Source organism: Nematolebias whitei, chromosome 19 (assembly GCF_014905685.2).
Source record: "Nematolebias whitei isolate Nwh7 chromosome 19, NemWhi1, whole genome shotgun sequence".
Lineage (NCBI taxonomy): Eukaryota > Metazoa > Chordata > Actinopteri > Cyprinodontiformes > Rivulidae > Nematolebias > Nematolebias whitei.
The window spans coordinates 3,947,834-3,967,958 of record NC_056516.1 but is presented as its reverse complement, the minus strand read 5'-3'; the positions used below and the strand labels follow the sequence as shown (position 1 = coordinate 3,967,958).

Below are 20,125 nucleotides of genomic sequence, written 5' to 3'. Positions count from 1 at the left end.
ATATATATATATATATATATATATATATATATATATATATATATATAGTGCTGGGCAAAGATGAAAATTATTTCATTGCGATCAATATCAAATGTTTTTGTGATTAATCACAATTAATCTCATTAGTATGCACAAAATTAAATGATGACTTAAAGATGTTTAGAACATTTTTAAGGTACTTTTTCATGTAAAAAAATGTCAATACATTAAATATGCACTTTTTAACAGCAGTGTTCTCCTAGCAATTAAAGTAAAGTTAATATCCTGATGCATGCACAATAATCTAGGTAGAAAAATCTAAAACAGTTGAATCTGGTCCTCTGGACATTCAATTAACAAAACAAAGCAAAACAACATCAATATATATATATATTTTTTAAGACTTCCCCAGTCTGAGGTGCTGTATTCAGCTCAGTCTCTTAAATAGCACCTTCTCAGAGTTGATCAACCAGTTTGCTGCTGACAACCAAAACCAGCTGATCACATGCTCAAGAAGGACCATCAGCCTAACAATGGATCATTAGCACACTGATGGCTGTTTACTGTTCACAGAGGGCTGAGTGATACTAGCAATCACAGCATTGTAAGAGGGGGACAGTTGAACCTGGAGGCCTCCACCCCTGTTTAATGATGGACGATTTCTTTTCACAAAGATGGCCTCCTTTACTCCTCTCTCAAACCATCGTTCCTCTCTGTCCAGGATGTGAACATCTTCATCCCTGAAAGAGTGACCGCTGACCTGGAGATGAGTGTAGACCTCAGAGTCCTGGCCTGATGATGTTGATCTTCTGTGCTGGGCCATCCTTTTGGCCAGTGGCTGTTTAGTTTCCCCGATGTATGTCTGATCACAGCCCTCCTGACATTGAACAGCATACACAACATTACTCTGTTTGTGCCGGGGGACTGGATATTTGGGATGAACCAGTCATTGCCGTAACGTATTTTGGGGTTTAAAAGCCACTGGGACGTTATGTTTAGAAAATAAACGTCTCAGTTTCTCTGATACTCCCTCAACATACGGAATGACCACTGGTCTGGGTCTGGGTTCCTCCTTTTCACCGGATGGCTGACTGGAGTCCTGTTTGGGTTTTTTCTCTGCTTTCAGGAAGGCCCAGTTAGGATATCCACATTGTGTGGATATCTTGTGTGGGATTTCTCCTTCAGCCTGGCTCCTGAGCTAGTGGGGACGCTGTCTGCTCTGTGGTACAGAGTCCTGATGACTCCTAACTTGTGCTCCAAAGGGTGATGGGAGTCAAACTGCAAATACTGGTCTGTGTGGGTGGGTTTGTGGTACACCTCAGTTTGCAAATGTCCTCTATCAGAGACTGAGACCTCACAGTCCAAGAAAGCCAACCTGCCATTTTTACATCTTCTCGTGTGAACTTGATGTATTTATCCACAGAGTTGATGTGGTCAGTAAAATGTTGGACTTCCTGAGATTTTATTTTAACCCAGGTGTCGTCAACATACCTGAACCAAAGACTTGGTGGTGTCCCTGAAAAGGACGTCAAGGCTCTCTTTTCTACCTCCTCCAGCAGCTTGTCAGCAGCAAACTGGTTGATCCACTCTGAGAAGGTGCTATTTAAGAGACTGTGCTGAATACAGCACCTCAGACTGAGGAAGTCTGTCGGATGACAGACGAAACGTATCTACATTTTTTTTGTTTTGTTTTGTTGAATGTCCAGAGGACCAGATTGAACTTTTTTTGGACACATTGGTATTGTTGATTCATGACATCACTTAAGCCCCACCACTCAGAGAAAAAACTAGATTATTGGATGACACTTCCAGCTTCGCACTGTGTAAGATATTACACTGAAACTTTGTTCGCTAACTGTTGATTACCACACATGACATGTTGAAAAGCATCAAGGAAGTGCTTGTCAAACATTCGCAACAAAACAGGAAGTCACCATAACTCCTGTCTAGAAGGTCAGATTTTGCATATACTTGTAAGACCTGAAGCTGGACAAGTAATGACATGGATGGAAAGCGATATCGAAGGTTTGGGAAATGCGCCTCGTGGTGAACGCGTGCGGGATTGGCACGAGAGCATTCGCGATGTCAACTGGGTGGACTAACTGAAGCTCCCGTTGTCGCCGGAAGTCCAGAGTGGCGCTTTGCTGCGAGGGCCTCCAATGCTGCTTGCAGCTTTAATTAAAATGTTTGTTTCTTTTAATGTTCATGTTTATAACTGACAATTAAGCAACTGACAAATTAGCGACCTCAATTTGTTCTGAAGTGAACGCCCCTTACCTGCAGAGCTGCAGTGGTTTTGCATTACGAATGCTTTGCAGTCATTTCAATAATGAGTCTACATCTTTAGTTTCATGTTAATCTACTGTAATAAACACCAGAATGCAGGAAAATACACCAGAATGCAGGAAATGGCATCTACTCTATCCAAAATTCTCTGGGGTAGGACCCTCAGACTCCAACCAACCCCCCACCCCAGGTCCGTGAAAATATAGTCGGATATTAAACCGGTCCGTGGCGCAATAAAGGTTGGGGACCACTGTCATAGATGACACTTGATGACATCAAGACTTGGATGGCTGCAAACTTCTAGAGTTTTAATGATCAGAAGACTGAGGTCATTGTGTTTAACCCAAGCTCTACCACTGTCACTGATCCTGTAAACCTGCACTCCCTTCAGCCTCATCTAAAGCAGTCAGTTACCAATCTCGGGGTAGTGTTAGACACGGACTTTAAGTTTAATAAACAGATCAACTCTGTTCTACAAAAAAGCTTCTTTCAGCTAAGGCAAATAGCAAAGCTTAAGTCCATTCTGTCCAGATCGGACCTTGAAAAACTAGTCCATGCATTTATTACAACCCGGCTGGACTACTGTAACTCACTTTATGTTGGGGTTAGTCAGGCTTCACTTTCTCATCTCCAGCTCGTACAAAATGCTGCAGCTCGGCTACTAACAGGAACTCGCAGGTTTGAGCACATTACTCCAGTTCTGTCCTCTCTTCACTGGCTTCCTGTACGTGTCAGAGTTGATTTTAAAATTCTCCTGCTGACATTCAAGTGCATTAACGGCCTTGCACCATCATACCTCTCCGACCTTCTTCATCCTTATACTCCTTCTCGGGCTTTGAGATCATCAGACCAGCTGCTTTTGGCCGTACCAAAAACCAGCTGAAGCTCAGAAGAGATCGAGCATTTTCAGTCGTGGGCCCTAAACTTTGGAACAATCTGCCCATCAACATTTGACAGGCCACCTCAGTCTCTATTTTTAAATCTCTCCTAAAAACACATCTGGACTCACTGACATTTAACACAGGGTGATCGGATTTAGATCTAGTTTTTCATTGATGCTGATTCTGTTTATGCTTTTGTTATTATTCCTATTTAACACAAGGTCATCGGATCTGATTTAGTATTTCATTGTTTCTGACTGAGTTTATGCTTTTTGTTATTATTTCCTTGACTTTTGACACAACGTGATCTGATTTAGTATTTCATTGTTTCTAATTATGTTTTTGGTTTTATATTTTTATTCCATGTGCTGTAAATATATATTGCTACTTTTTATTTGATGTTGTGATATTTTTGTTAAGTTTCTGTTTTAAATGTGCTCTATAAATAAATCTGACTTGACTTAATGAGACACTTGAGTTAACATTTATAAATTAATTATTTTAAACAAAATGACTTCTGTAAAACCTTGCTAAGTATGAGAACCTGGAAAACTGTTTGGTTTGACACAATAAAACGTTTTCTTCAGCATTTTATGAAAACCTGCATACTTACATTTCAAGCTTACAACGTTAAGCATAGTGATTAATCAGATTAATCACAGCCCCAGAGTGTGATTAATCTGATTAATTTTTTTTATCGATTGATAGCCCTAGTCTCTATACAAGCGGTGCAAGAGATTGGTCCGCATTGCCGGTAGTATGTCGGACCCCTTCAGGGTGGGAGTTGGACTCTGCTAGGGCTGCCCATTGTCACTGATTCTGTTCATAACTTTTATGGACAGAATTTCTCAGTGTAGCCAGGGGGTGGAAGGATTCCGGTTCGGTGGCCTCAAGATTCCATCTCTGCTCTTTGCAGATGATGTGGTCCTTTGGTGTCATTGTGCCATGATCTTCAGCTCTTACCTGAGCGGTTCGCAGCCGAGTGTGAAGCAGCTGGGATGAGAATCAGCACCTCCAAATATGAGGCCATGGTCCTCACCCGGAAAAGGGTGGATTGCTCTCTTCAGGTCGAGGTTCTGCCTCAAGTGGAGGAGTTCAAGTATCTTCGAGTCTTGCTCACAAGTGAGGGACAAATGGAACGTGAGATTGACAGGCGGATTGGTGCAGCATTTGCAGTATTGCAGACTCTGTATCGGTCCGTTGTGGTGAAGAGGGAGCTGAGCTGTAAGGCAAAGCTCTCTGTTTACCAGTCGGGCTACATTCCTACTACCCTCACCTATGGTCACGAGCTCTGGTTAGTGACCAAAAGAATGAGATTGTGCATACAGGCAATTGAAATGAGTTTCCTCCGCAGGGTAGCTGGACTCTCCCTTAGAGATAAGGTGACAAGTCCAGTTATCCGGGAGAGACTCGGAGTAGAGCAGCTGCTCCTCCACATGGAGAGGAGCCAGTTGAGGTGGTTTGGGCATCTGGTAAGGATGCTCCCTGGCCACCTTCCTAGGGAGGTGCTTTGGGCATGTCCGACTGGGAGGAGACCCAGGGGAAGACCCAGGATACGCTGGAGAGACTATGTCTCTTGGTTGGCCTGGGACCACCTTGGAACCCTCCCATAAGAGCTGGAAGAGGTGGCTGTGGAACGAGATGTCTGGGCCTCTCTGCTCAAGCTGCTGCACCTGCGACCCGACTTTGGAACAAGTGGAAGATAATGGATGGATGGATGGTGGTATCCAACTTGGGCTTTAACATGGAAATCCAATTTTTGCTAGAAACCTTTCTTACACCCAGATGCAGCCACACACCAAAATGGAAGTTGGTACCTCTCTAATTTTTTTGTCGTATGATGCTCATAACATGCACAGATGGACAGAGACATGAAGGGTATTTCTAATTCTCCCCCTAAAAAAAACAAAACAAGGGGGAGGTCCTTGTGACTCATGCAGATGTCAGGGAGTCATCCCTCAACCACAGTGGTTTTTGAACCTCCCAGGATGTGTTGAGTACTTCAGGATTACAGCTCCATCACCAGTGTTCACAAGCGCTTCAATTCAAACAATTGCTCATGGCCACCTTAAACAATGCAATTGTTAGTTTGCTATAAAACCCATCAGTTTATACAAAGATGGTTAGGTAGGACATCTAATGAACAGAATTCACAACACCAGAGAAAAGGGGTAGAACATATGGCAGCTAACAAGCAATCAGCTCTCACCTGGACTGGGAGGCTGGACCTTTGTCTGGTTTTTTTTTGTGTCCGTGTTGAAGAAGTCTGGGGGTGGGTCTTCACCGCGCTCGATCTTGCACTCAAAGGCATACAAACACTGAATGTACTGCTTCTTAAGAGAGCTGGCAGCACTGCTCGATGTGCCCACATTCAGGTTGGTGGCCAGCTCCCTCCACTTCTTGTTCTTGTTCACCTGAGAAATGAGAGGAAACAAAAAAACAACAAAAAAAAAAACGTGAGGATTACAAGATGCCTCTTTCAGGTAGAGATGTTCACACCAGACAGGTGAACCTGCTGGCATACCTGGGTGAGGCCGCCGATCTCTTTGACAGAAATGTATAGCCTGAAGAGATCGAGAGGCTTACGGCCCACAGCGGGAAGATTGTTCATGCCCATTGCCTTCTCCTCAGCGAAGGTCAGGTATCTGTCCACCCATATCTTCCTCTCAGGCTCAGGACCGAGCTCATACAGCCGAGTGATCTTCTCATTCGTGATTGTGGAAGAGTTCGACTTCTGTTATGATAGAAAGAAAACTGAAATTGAAAAAAGTCCTGAGGAGAAACTAATAATATCATCATCGACTTGAAACTTTCACCTTTTTCGTTTCGGGTTTAGGTGTCCCATCAACTTTATTGTTGATCTTTTGGGTTGGGTTAATTTTGTCCATGCTGAATTCAGAACTTGGCGCAATTCCTGGGTGTTAAAAAAAAAAAAACAGATAAAAAAAAGTTTAAATTTAAACAAGCTGCACCACCTTTTAATGGCTGTATATGGAGCTGCACTCACCGGGGGTATTGTTGGCCATGTTGGTACCCATTGGATAAGGCCCTGGCACCCCCTGATTCATCACACCGTGCATGCTGTTCAAGCCTGGGCCATATGGAGAGCCTGCTCCCATCATGCCCTGTGACATGTTAGGGTAGCCCGGTGGCCTGAAAAAGAAACAAAAGTGGTTTATCAGAGAGCATATTTTAGGGGAAAAAAAGGAAGAAACTTTCAGAAATAAAGATTTCAGTCCATTATTCTCATCCTGCCTGTTGATACCACACAAGAGTAGCACATATGGCACATTATACGCCCAGGAAAATTAATATACGGCAAAATATAGCAATAGCAAGAATTTATGTAAAACAAAAATGTAAAACAAAGACCTTATTTTAACTTTGACATTGACCTCATAAGTTAGTGTTTGGATTATTGTCTTGGACTCTCAAGCACAAAACAATTTGCTCTATGGAAAGTTCCTGACTGTAAAACCCATCTCAACATGGAGCTGAAGGATTGTGCATTAATGAAATAGGGCATCATCGAGAATTTTAAGCCAACACTTATTATATTAGACTATCTTTTATTAGCTGAGATGGGGTAGAGGCAGGGCAGCCGACTTGGGACCAGAAAGTCGCGGCTCAACTCCCAGACATGTTGTGGTGTCTTTGAGCAAGACATCTAATCTCTAATTGCTCCCCGGGTGCTTACATAGCTGCCCACTGCTCCACCTGGGTGTATCTCGGGTGTGATGGGTTAAAAACAGCAAACTAATTTGCCATTGTATGGGAACAAATAATGATGACAATCTCAGACTTCCTTTCCCTTCCCTTATACAGCAGCATTTGAATATACTTGCACAGTTAGCATATAAAGCTAAATCTGAATGCAAAAAAACAAACAACCAAACAAACAAACAAAAAAACAAAGAAAAATTAAATCCTATAAAGAATACACTAAAGGACCTGCCTCATAACTGAAAATTCATGAAATTTCTCTCAACTTTTCATGAATTCTTTCACCAACTAGTCTCCCATTAGTCGCAGCTCAGATACCACCTTATGTAACATTTACATTATGTAACTATAACATTATGCTAACATTAGCAAAGATGTTTTGGTGGAGGAACACAGATCTCAGCAGGGAGTGATGCAGTGGAGTGCTTAAACGAATGAATTCAGACTGGATAATAAATTTCCGTAATTGCTGTTATAAAAGCTGGTACTTTTGTCTCACACTTTGTACCCCACAGTTTACATGCAGAAGCGTCTTTTTTTATGTACAAACCGGACTCCAAAAAAGTTGGGACACTAAACAAATTGTGAATAAAAACTGAATGCAATGATGTGGAGATGGCAATTGTCAATATTTTATTCGTAATATAACATAGATGACAGATCAAAAGTTTAATCTGAGTAAATGTAACATTTTAAAGGAAAAATATGTTGACTCAAAATTTCACAGTGTCAACAAATCCCAAAAAAGTTGGGACAGGTAGCAATAAGTGGCTGGAAAAAGGAAATTGTGCATATAACAAACAGCTGGAAGACCAATTAACACTAATTAGGTCAATTGACAACATGATTGGGTATAAAAAGAGCTTCTCAGAGTGTCAGTGTCTCAGAAGCCAAGATGGTAGGAGGATCACCAATTCCACCATTGTTGCGCAGAAAGATAGTGCATCAATACCAGAATGGTGTTACCCAGCGTAAAATAGCAAAGACTTTTAAGTTATCATCATCAACCGTGCATAACATCATCAAAAGATTCAGAGAATCTGGAACAATCGTTGTGCGTAAGTGTCAAGGCCGTAAAACTCTACTGGATGCTCGTGATCTCCGGGCCCTTAAACGTCACTGCACCTCAAACAGGAATGCCACTGTCAAGGAAATAACAGAATGGGCTCAGGAATACTTCCAGAAAGCATTGTCAGTGAACACAATCCACCGTGCCATCCGCCGTTACCAGCTGAAACTCTACAGTGCAAAGAGGAAGCCATTTCTAAGCAAGCTCCACAAGCTCAGACGTTTGCACTGGGCCAGGGGTCATTTAAAATGGAGTGTGGCAAAATGGAAGACTGTTCTGTGGTCAGATGAGTCACGATTTGAAGTTCTTTGTGGAACACTGGGACGCCATGTCATCCGGACTAGAGAGGACAAGGATAGCCCAAGTTGTTATCAACGCTCCGTTCAGAAGCCTGCATCACTGATGGTATGAGGTTGCATGAGCGCTTGTGGCTTGGGCAGCTTGCATGTCTGGAAAGGCACCATTAATGCAGAGAACTATGTTCAGGTTCTAGAACAACATATGCTCCCATCTAGACATCGTCTCTTTCAGGGAAGACCCTGCATTTTTCAACACGATAATGCCAGACCACATCCTGCAGCAATCACAACATCATGGCTACGTAGGAGAAGGATCCGGGTACTGAAATGGCCAGCCTGCAGTCCAGATCTTTCAGCTATTGAGAACATTTGGCGCATCATAAAGAGGAAGGTGCGACAAAGAAGGTCCAAGACGATTGAACAGTTAGAGGCCTGTATTAGACATGAATGGGAGAGCATTCCTATTTCTAAACTTGAGAAACTGGTCTCCTCTGTCCCCAGACGTCTGTTGAGTGTTGTAAGAAGAAGGGGGGATGCCACACAGTGGTAAAAATGGACTTGTCCCAACTTTTTTGGGATTTGTTGATGCCATGAAATTTGGAAACAACAGATTTTTCCCTTAAAATGATACATTCTCTCAGTTTAAACTTTTGATCTGTGATTTGTGTTCTATTCTGAATAAAATATTAGATGTTGGCAACTCCACATCATTGCATTCAGTTTTTTATTCACAATTTGTTTAGTGTCCCAACTTTTTTGGAATCTGTATTTGTTTCATAATTTTCAAAATGTATATTTTTATATGTTATTCTGAAAGACTTCCTGGCATCTGTCAGTAGCTTCCTGCCACTGACTAACATTTTCCTTTGAAAGAGCTGGGTGCTCGTGGCTACCAGCACCCCACCCCTCATGGGGCAGGTGTTTGTGACACAGAGAGAATGCCCTCAGGTAATCAGATGTACAAGGCCTCTTACTCACAGTTTCAAATACCGTGAACGGTGGATTCCTGCGGCTAAATAACCGGAGCATCTTATTTATGTACAAAATTATGATTTATCTTATATTTAATAAGTGTGGCTTAGAGACATTTGTGTTCTAAAGCCCGAGTGTTACGGTATACCTTACGTCAAAATAAATTAAACAAGCGATTACGCTGATATCCCCATGGCTAAAGGATTTGAATAGTGAATGTTTGTAGTTTGCTTAAGTATTTTTCTATGCCTAGATGCAGCCACACACCAAAATAGAAGTTGGTACCTCAATTATTTTTCAAGTTATCATGCTCAAAACTTGCTTGTACATATGGACTGGGAGGGGATTTCCAATTCCCCTCCCTGGGCTGCCACCTTACCGTGGTGGAGGGGTTTGAGTGTCCCAATGATCCTAGGAGCTATGCTGTCAGGGGCTTTATGCCCCTAGTAGGGTCACCCATGGCAGACAGGTCCTAGGTGAGGGACCAGACAAAATGCAGCCCAAAGACCCCGATGATGACACAAAGAAATGGACCTAGTGTTGCCTTGCCCGGACGTGGGTCACCAGGGCCACACTCTGGAGCCAGGCCTGGAGGTGGGGCACGCGGGCGAGCGTCTGGTGGCCGGGCTTTTACCCATGGAGCTCGGCCGGGCACAGCCCGAAGAGGAGACGTGGGTCCCCCTTCCCATGGGCTCAACACCTGTGGGAGGGGCCAAAGGGGTCGAGTGCAATGTGGGATGGGTGGTGGCCGAGGGCGGGGACCCTGGCGGTCTGATCCTCGGCTACAGAAGCTGGCTATTGGGACGTGGAATGTCACCTCACTGGTGGGGAAGGAGCCTGAGCTGGTGTGTGAGGCTGAGAGGTTCCGGCTAGAAATAGTCGGACTCACCTCTACGCATGGCTCGGGCTCTGGAACCAGTTTCCTTGAGAGGGGCTGGACACTCTTCCACTCTGGAGTTGCCCCTGGTGAGAGGCACCGAGCAGGCGTGGGCGTACTTATTGCCCCCCCAACTTGGTGCCTGTGTATCGGGGTTCACCCCAGTGAATGAGAGGGTGGCCTCCCTCCGCCTACGTGTGGGGGGACGGGTTCTGACTGTCGTTTGTGCTTATGCACCAAACGGCAGTTCAGATTATCCACCCTTTCTGGAGTCCTTGGAGGGGGTACTGGAAAGTGCACCTTCTGGGGACTCCCTTGTTCTGCTGGGGGACTTCAATGCTCATGTGGGCAATGACAGTGAGACCTAGAGGGGTGTGGTTGGGAGGAACGGCCCCCCTGATCTGAACCCGAGTGGTGTTCTGTTGTTGGACTTCTGTGCTCGTCATTGATTGTCAATAACGAACACCTTGTTCAAGCATAAGGGTGTCCATATGTGCTCTTGGCACCAGGACACCCTAGGCCGCAGTTCGATGATCGACTTTGTCATCGTTTCATCTGATCTGCGGCCACATGTCTTGGACACTCGTGTGAAGAGAGGGGCGGAGCTGTCAACTGATCACTACCTGGTGGTGAGTTGGCTCCGATGGTGGGGGAGGATGCCGGTCAGACCTGGCAGACCCAAATGTATTGTGAGGGTTTGCTGGGAACGTCTGGCAGAGTCTCCTGTGAGACGGAGTTGTAGATGAACATATACATGTGATATATTCATAAATTAAACGGATTCTTTCATTTTTCTGGACTGAGTTCTATTGTGCATTGAATAATTAAATGTAACGTGAGACATTAATTTTCTTTGACCCATCAAATGAATGCGGTCATTTATTAACAGAATCAAAGTTTAACATCACACATTTACATTAATTTGGCAAATTGATTTCAACAACAACATAGCTTAGTTAGCAAGCTTTACAATTAGGAAACCATACGGCCATGATTTCCCTTGCAACTTTAAACCAACAGACATTTCTGAAAATATCTGGATGAATTACTGGCAAGATAGAAGAGTTTTAAAGATGGGAAATTGAGGGAGTTTAAAGAGAGAGAGAAGATGGATGAGTGTACAAGTGTCGGTATCAGAACGGCACGCTCCATTAGATCTCAGCTTCCTCCTCGGTACACTTAGGTAGTGTAAATCGACTCTTTACCTGTAGAAGGTGTCTCCACTGGTACGGAGTTCCATTTAACGCACCCTTTCAGCGTCTCCGTAGGAACAGCTGTGAATCGTCCGAAGTAGTGACGGTGTTCCGTCCGACACACGTTCAACCCACTGGTAGACTCACATGAGGAGTAAGTCCGTCAGAGGCTCTACTCAGATGTGGAAGATTCCATAATTCCCACAAGACTCGGAAGAACTGCTGATCATGTCTGGAACCTCCTGTTCTCTCCAGCACTTTTTCTGTTCGGTTCTGCTCTCCGAACTGAACGGCTCTCCCACCGCCCTGGCTGGAACTAGGAAGTGTTGAACCTTTTAAAGAGGTCACTTCCGGTTCATTTGAGAACTTCCTGATTGGTCAATCGACCGAACAGGAGGTGTGTTTTTGTGACGTAAGAGGTCACTAGAAGTCAGAAAAACAGAACAAATGTTTTGGAACAGACAGAAAATGTTTTTGAGACAGACAAGAGAAATGTTTAGGCGAGTTGGGAGGAAACAGGTGCCAGCTTCTCTATTTATGTCTGAGAAGATTTAAAAACATGACAGTTCGTTCCAACAAACTTGTTTGCGTTTGTCTCCAACCTTGGACCAACTTACACTTGCTCATTTCAGACAGACAATCAGAAAATGCATAATTACTCTGTAACACATTCTAACTTGATTTCTACTTTGAATGAGGATTAAAAATTCATTAATACTGTTTCACAGTTGATTTAAAATGAGTAGTTCACTTCAACATTTAAAAATGGTTTGAACTAAACACACTTTGATTATCAAGAAAATAGTAATGATAATAAAAAAGAGAGTGTTCTTTCACTTGATCAGTGCAGGACACTTAGAAAGTCTCTGGATGAACTTAATCTTGTGTTTCTGGACTCAAATCAATGAAATAACAGTTCTTGTCCCAGAAAGGCCCTCAGGGCCAGATTTGACCTGAGGCTTAGTTCACTACAGAGTTTCAACACCCACTTCCGGGAGAACTTTGAACATGTTCCGAGGGAGGTGGGGGACATTGAGTCTGAGTGGACCATGTTTCGTGCCTCTATTGTCGAGGCGGCTTACCAGAGCTGCGGCCGCAAGGTTGTCGGTGCCTGACGCGGCGGCAACCCTCGAAACCGATGGTGGACACCGTCGGTGAGAGATGCTGTCAGGCTGAAGAAGGAGTCCTATCGGGCCTTTTTGGCTTGTGGGACACCGGAAGCAGCTGATGGGTACCGGCAGTCCAAGCGACATGCGGCTTGGGTGGTCGCTGAGGCAAAAACTCGGGCATGGGAGGAGTTCGGAGAGGCCATGGAGAACGACTTCCGCACGGCTTTGAGACGATTCTGGTCCACCATCCGGCGTCTCAGGGGGGGAAGCGGTATGCTACCAACACTGTTTATAGTGGGAGTGGCGTGCTGCTGACCTCAACTCGGGATGTTGTGGGTCGGTGGGCGGAATACTTTGAAGACCTCCTCAATCCCACCGGCACGTCTTCCACTGAGGAAGCGGAGCCTGGGGACTCTGGGTCGGGCCCTCCAATCTCTGGTGCTGAGGTCACTGAGGTGGTTAAAAAGCTCCTCGGTGGCAGGGCCCCAGGGGTGGATGAGATTCGCCCCGAGTTCCTTAAGGCTCTGGATGTTGTAGGGTTGTGTTGGCTTACGTGACTCTGCAATATTGCGTGGACATCGGGGGAAGTTCCCCTGGATTGGCAGACCGGGGTGGTGGTCCCCCTATTCAAAAAGGGGGACCGTAGAGTGTGTTCCAACTACAGGGGAATCACGCTCTTAAGCCTCCCTGGTAACGTCTATTCGGGGGTTCTGGAGAGGAGGGTCCGTCGGATAGTCGAACCTCAGATTCAGGAGGAGCAGTGCAGTTTTCGTCCTGGCCGCGGAACACTGGACCAGCTCTACACTCTCAGCAGGGTCCTGGAGGGTGCGTGGGAGTTTGCCCAACCAGTCTACATGTACTTTGTGGACTTGGAAAAGGCGTTCAACCGCGTCCCTCGGGGGGCCCTGTGGGGGGTACTCTGGGAGTATGGGGTACCGGGCCCTTTGATACGGGCTGTTAGGTCCCTGTATGACCGGTGCCAGAGCCTGGTCCGCATCGCCGGCAGTAAGTCGGGCTTGTTCCCGGTGTGAGAGTTGGACTCCGCCAAGGTTGCCCTTTGTCACCGATTCTGTTCATAACTTTTATGGACAGAATTTCTAGGCACAGCCAATGTGTTGAGGGGATCCGTTTTGGTGGCCTTAGGATTGCATCTCTGCTTTTTGCAGATGATGTGGTCTTATTGGCTTCATCAGATCGTGATATACAGCTTTCGCTGGAGCGGTTCGCAGCCGAATGTGATGCGGCCGGGATGAAGATCAGTTCCTCCAAATCCGAGGCCATGGTCTTGAGCCGGAAAAGGGTAGAGTGCCCTCTCCGGGTCAGGGAGGAGGTCCTGCCCCAAGTGGAGGAGTTCAAGTATCTTGGGGTCTTGTTCACGAATGAGGGAAAAATGGAGCGTGAGATCGATAGGCGGATAGGTGCAGCGTCTGCAGTGAAGCGGGCGCTGTACAGGTCTGTCGTGGTGAAGAGAGAGCTGAGTCAACAGGCGAAGCTCTCAATTTACCAATCGATCTACGTTCCCACCCTCATCTATGGTCACGAGCTTTGGGTTGTGACCGAAAGAATGAGATCTCGGATACAAGCGGCCGAAATGAGTTTTCTCCGCAGGGTGTCTGGGCTCTCCCTTAGAGACAGGGTGAGAAGCTCGATCATCCGGGAGGGACTCGGAGTAGAGCCGCTGCTTCTCCACGTCGAGAGGAGCCAGTTGAGGTGGCTTGGGCATCTGTTTAGAATGCCTTCTGGACGCCTCCCTGGTGAGGTGTTCCGGACACGTCCCACCGGAAGGAGGCCCAGAGGAAGACCCAGGACACGCTGGAGGGACTATGTTTCTCGGCTGGCCTGGGAACGCCTCGGGATTCCCCCGGAAGAGCTGGCCCAAGTGGCTGGGGAGAGGGAAGTCTGGGCCTCCCTACTTAGGCTGCTACCCCTGCGACCCGACCCCGGATAAGCGGAAGAAAATGGATGGATGGATGGATGGATGGGATTTCCAATTCCCTCTCTTCACTGTGAGATGGGGCACACCAAAAAGGCTGTTTGTAAAATCTGCAAATTGTGCATCACTGCTGTTTGTCTACTAAGGGTGTTTTAATACCTGATAGTCCGGAAGACTCTGTTTGATTGGGAATCAAAATTAAGAACATTTGTTGACATTTTCAGCTGGTGCGGTTCGCTTTCACACTGCACTGAGTCAGTCGAGCCAACCTGTTCCCCCACTCGCCTGTGGTGGCACTGCACCAAGAACTACTGAAGGAAACGACACAAAAACATCTGAAGAAAACACTTTTGTGGTGGAAAGTATTGTGTCACTTCCTGTTTGTCTGATGGTAGCTCGAGTGAATTGTTTGCTTGAGTCGTCTCTGTTTTCTGGATTTATCTGTCTTTTGCAGTTTTTCATTCTAGTTCACAAACACAGTACAGTTGTTTTTCTACTGTTGGATAGTGCTTAAAACAGTTCTTACCTTTCAACACTTCTTGGTTTTTATTGGTGTATTTGGCTCTGCTGGCTCTTGCTAGCGTTAGCTTAGCATGGCTGCTGCTTCTCTCCCTGCTTCCTCTGTTTTCTCTTGCTCTGTGTGTCAGATGTTTAGTTACTCCTCTGCCTCCTTTAGTGGTAATGATACATGTAACAAATGTAGTCTTATGGTAGCTTTGGAGGAGAGGCTGTCTGAACTGGAAGCGCGGCCCCGCGCTGTAGAAAAACCAGTAGCTAGCCAGGTCCCCTTAGACAGCGCGGAACCACAGAGACTTGCTCCCGTTAGCGGTCCTCCAGCAAACCCCGAGCAGCAGGGACCCCAGACCGGATGGGTGACGATCCGGAGCAAGCATAGTGTTAAGGCTAAGCCCCCAGTTCACCACCGACCCGTTCACATTTCTAATCGATTTTCCTCGCTCAGTGACACACCCGCTGAGAAACAGACCCTGGTTATTGGGAGCTCCATAGTCCAAAACGTGGCTTTAGGGACTCCAGCAGCCATAGTTAAATGCATTCCAGGGGCCAGAGAGGGTGACATAGAATCTTATCTGAAACTGCTGACTAAGGCTAAGGCTAAATACAGTAAGATTGTTATTCACGTCGGCGGTAATTACTTCCGTAAGATGGCGCCCGTGTGCATGGCTTGCAATCCACCTCTGCTGATGGTGTTCGGATTATTTCAGTTTTGTTCGTTTTTTATCTGTGGCATGAATTCACTCCTCATGTATGACCGACAACAGCTTCTGGATCTTTGTTTTTCTGTCACTGATGTTGCTTATTTAGACCATTACGAGCGTACCTCTGGACACCCCACCCCCCGCTGGCGGACGTGCCAGTGTACCTCCGCTGGGCTCCTCATCTCCATGCCCGGAGATATCGCTTCAGAAGCCGGGGAAAACGTGCTGGTCAGCTGGTGAAGATTAAAGCCCTGAGCACTGCATCTTCCTCTTCAGCTGGCGGTCATGGTCTCCATCTCCAGCTTCCCGCGTGTCCAGACAAGGTAACCAACGGGAGTTGTCAGCCAGTGCGCAGCTCGGACCGACCTGGAAGGGCTGTTATTGAAAATCTGCGGCCATTAGAGCGCGCTAACTCAACTGCTGCTTGCTCCACTTTGGACAGTATCCGGATGTGTTTGGTCAACGCAAGATCTGTTACCAACAAAACTTTTATCTTCAGGGACTACTTTCAAGAGCTCGAGTTGGACTTTTTGTGCATCACAGAGACTTGGATGTCTCAGGGTGAGTCCAGCGCCTTGACGGAATTACTGCCACCGAACTGTCTGTGTTTTAACGCACCGCGGCCATCAGGCAGTGGTGGATTATTAACAATATTCAAATCAACTTTTGACTGTAAACAACTGCCCATCCCAGTTTCCTGCGCCAGCTTTGAGCCGAGTGTCTCTGAACTCGGACATTTACCTCCGACATTATTTGCACTCGTCTACCGCCCACCTCGATCTAAGGACTTCATAAATGAGTTTTCTGACTTCTTAGCAGAAATCACACCAAAATATGAGCATGTTTTCATTATTGGGGACTTTAATTTGCACGTGTGCTGTCAGGAATAGCCCTTGGTTAAGGACTTTTTAGATTTATTGGACTCATTTAATTTAACTCAGCATGTAAACGGTCCCACTCAAGAACGTGGACATACACTGGACCTTGTTTTAACTCATAATGTGACTGCTAGTAATCTTGTTATTGGTGATAATGTTTTTTCAGACCACATGCCAGTCCGGTTTGAGTTCACCTTCCCCCATCTAACTCCTAAGCCGTGCAGTCCTGCACGTAGAAGAAGGCAATTAACCATTTCACTGCCACACGTTTCACAGATGTTTATAACTCTGAAATGATAATTAAGGTCCCGGTGTTTCTCACCACCACTGAGGAGCTGACATCCCACTTCAACTATGTCTGCTTAAAGACTCTGGATCATGTTGCGCCTGTTAAAACTAGAAAATCAAAACTCAGAGAAGAACCTTGGCTGAGTGACTTCACCAAGGCCGTTAGGCAGCAATGTAGGAGGGCGGAGCGAAAGTGGAGGAAAGACAGGCTGCAGGTCTGTTTTCAAAAACTTAAAGAGAGTTGGCGCCGTTATCAGAAAACAGTGAAAGCTGCAAAATCCAAATACTTCTCTGATATAATTACCTCAAACTCTCGCAACCCACGTGTCCTCTTCTCTACCATAAACTCTGTTCTCCACCTCACTAAACCATCACCTCTGGAAGCCTCGACTGAGCTGTGCGACAACTTCTTACATTTCTTTTTGGAAAAAATTGCGACCACCAGGGCTCTCATTTCCCCTCCAACTCATGACCCATCCATCCCACCTCAGTCTGTAGCTCTATTTGACCATTTTGAACCCATCACTCTATCTTCTCTAGAGCAGGTCATGTGCAGCTTGAAACCTTCTGGTTCCCTCTTTGATGTGGTCCCCCCTCGACTACTAAAGGAGGTTTTTCCCACTCTAGGTCCGTCCATTTTTGATACAGTAAACAGTAGTTTATCCACTGGTGTGGTGCCAAAATCCTTTAAACATGCTGCTGTCCAGCCTCCTGAAAAAAACAAACCTTGACCCCTCAGTCGTGTCCAACTTCCGGCCTGTCTCCAAACTCCCATTTGTTTCTAAAGTACTAGAGAAAATAGTCGATTCCCAGTTGAAGTGCTTCCTGGAAGGTCACACCATCTTAGAGCTATTCCAGTCTGGCTTTAAACCTCTCCATAGCACTGAAACTGCCCTGCTGAAGGTCTTTAACAACATCTTCAGATCCACAGATACTGGTGATTCTGTGGTGCTTGTCCTATTGGACCTCACGGCCGTCGACACCACTGACCATGAGATCCTCATTGCTAGGTTAGAGCAGTGGGTGGGCGTCACAGGGTCAGCCCTCAGTTGGTTCAGATCCTACCTCACTGACAGATCCTTTTGTGTCTCCATCAAGGATTTTAGTTCCGCTGAGGTAGAGCTTAAATGAGGGGTTCCGCAGGGGTCCATCCTGGGTCCCCTCCTATTCTCTTTATACCTGCTGCCGCTTGGTGCTATTTTCCGGAAACACAACATGCCCTTCCAATTCTATGCCGATGACTGTCAAATTTACTTCCCCCTAAGACACAATGGTACATGCTCGATTCAATCGCTGCTCGACTGACTGGCTGACATCAGGGACTGGATGGCTTTAAACTTCTTAAGTTTCAATGAAAAGAAGTCTGAAGTCATGTTGTTCCCTCACAATGACACGATCACAAACCGCTGCATCGACCTCTCCGCTCTAACCCTGTCAGAAAAACAAAGAGTCACAAATCTGGGAGTGATAATGGACCCTTCCCTGAAACTTAACAATCATGTAAACATGATTGTTAAATCATGTTTCTTCCAACTGAGGCGGCTGTCTAAACTGAAGCCCATATTGTCCAAAAATAACCTGGAGACAGTCATACACGCATTCATTACATCTAGGCTTGATTACTGCAATTCACTCCTGTTTGGTATCAGTCAGACCTCCATTGCACGACTACAACTGGTCCAGAATGCAGCAGCCCGATTTTTAACCAGAACAGACAAAAGAGAGCACAGCACACCAGTTTTGGCCTCCCTGCACTGGTTACCGGTTCACCTTGGAATCCAGTTCAAAATACTGATGTATGTCTACAAATCACTGAACAGTTACACCCCCCCCCCCCCCCCCCCCCCCCCTCATCTGCTACAACCGTATGTCCCACCACGTTCCCCGAGGTCAGCGGACCAGTTGCTCCTCACAGTTCCAGGAACTTGTCTTAAGCGCAGAGGTGACAGGGCCTTCTCTGTAGCAGGACCAAGACTCTGGAACGAGTTACCTCTGCTTGTCAGACAGGCCCCCTCCCTCTCGGTTCTCAAGTCCCGTTTAAAAACTCAGTACTATTCAGTAGCTTTCAACAACAGATGATCTGTGTTTTGATCCTGTATGCTCCACACTGGTTTGTCGTCATTATCTGCATCGTTTTTATGTCTTTATTCTGATTTACCTCATTTTGTATTTTGCTTTGTGTTACCTGTTGTTTTGTCTGTACAGCACTTTGGTTGGCCATGTCGCTTTTTTAAGTGCTCTATAAATAAAGTGGTATGGTATGGTATGGTAATGACACCTGGTTATGCTAATCGGAGGTCACTAAAATTAATGTTGCTTCGGTGTGTGACTTTGCTAAAACCATGTTGTACTGTACATGTTTTCTCCGGCACCCTCCCCAACCTGACCAGAGATGACATGTTTAATCGTATGTCATCATTTAACCGCTGGGTGGCCAGGTGGTGTTCTGACAACAATGTGGGCTACATAAGCCTGGTATCCACAGGTCTGGTTCTTGTTGTAGCCTGTTGTGTCCGGTTCTAGTGGGACCTCTATTTTTGTGTCTCCACTTTGCCTATAGTTCCCGTTTAGTGGGCGGATTGTTCACCTCTAGTGGGCGGATTATTAATATCAACGCACCTTACCAGCTGGTGGCGGTAGTGCTACATTAAGCTCTTTTCTAAGCACCACTAACACGTATTAGAAGAAGAGCTGGAAAACAACACACAACCAAAATGGATGACCTCGATGAACTTGAAGCAGAACCAGCCGCACAGCCCGTCCTGGTCTCTGTCCCGCAAGATGGAGAGCAGGGCCGAGGTGTCAGAGATGCTCTGATGGAGTACCTCATGAGCTGTAACTTATCCTAATTCCACCCCTTAATCTTTTTTACCTCCCCAGCCTTCCTTAGATACAAGTGAACGTTAAAGTGTTGATTTGAAAATAAACATGGATTAATAATTATTCTTGTTTGTTTAATGTACAGACATGCCTTATTACCAGGTTCATGTAAAAATGGCAAAACAAACACTGCTGCTGTGCTTCTATCACATATGCTGCGTTTTTTAGCGGCTGTAGTTTTAGAAAAACTGTATACTCCTTAATTTTTGTTTTTAACAAAGAACCAAAACCTACAACAAGAACTTTATATTTGTTTATGCATATATACATTAATCTATTTTAATATTTATATATATATATATATGTCTTCAGCCAGAGACTTCTTCAGATCCCTTGTAAGACAGACGCTACAAGAGATCCTTCCTGCCCACAGCATCAGCATCTAGAACTCTTTAATGAAACCAGGATGATGAATTACATTTAATTTCCCTCTGGGATTAATAGTATTTTTGTAATTTGATTTGTATATATGTATGTATGTATGTATGTATGTATATATATATATATAAATATATATATATATATATATATATATATATAT

At 45.4% G+C, this 20,125-nt stretch overlaps 1 protein-coding gene across 1 annotated transcript in view; it reads right to left on the bottom strand.

The window, feature by feature from the left end:
- Positions 1 to 20,125, bottom strand: part of LOC119426025 (AT-rich interactive domain-containing protein 1A) — a 145,706-nt gene that overhangs the window by 80,085 nt on the left and 45,496 nt on the right. The window contains exons 4-7 of the mRNA XM_037693586.1: positions 6,154 to 6,299; positions 5,963 to 6,060; positions 5,671 to 5,880; positions 5,356 to 5,560 (exon numbers count right to left, since the gene is read on the bottom strand). Of these exons, the coding sequence (XP_037549514.1) occupies positions 5,356 to 5,560; positions 5,671 to 5,880; positions 5,963 to 6,060; positions 6,154 to 6,299 (659 nt within the window). The remainder of the gene's footprint in view (positions 1 to 5,355; positions 5,561 to 5,670; positions 5,881 to 5,962; positions 6,061 to 6,153; positions 6,300 to 20,125) is intronic.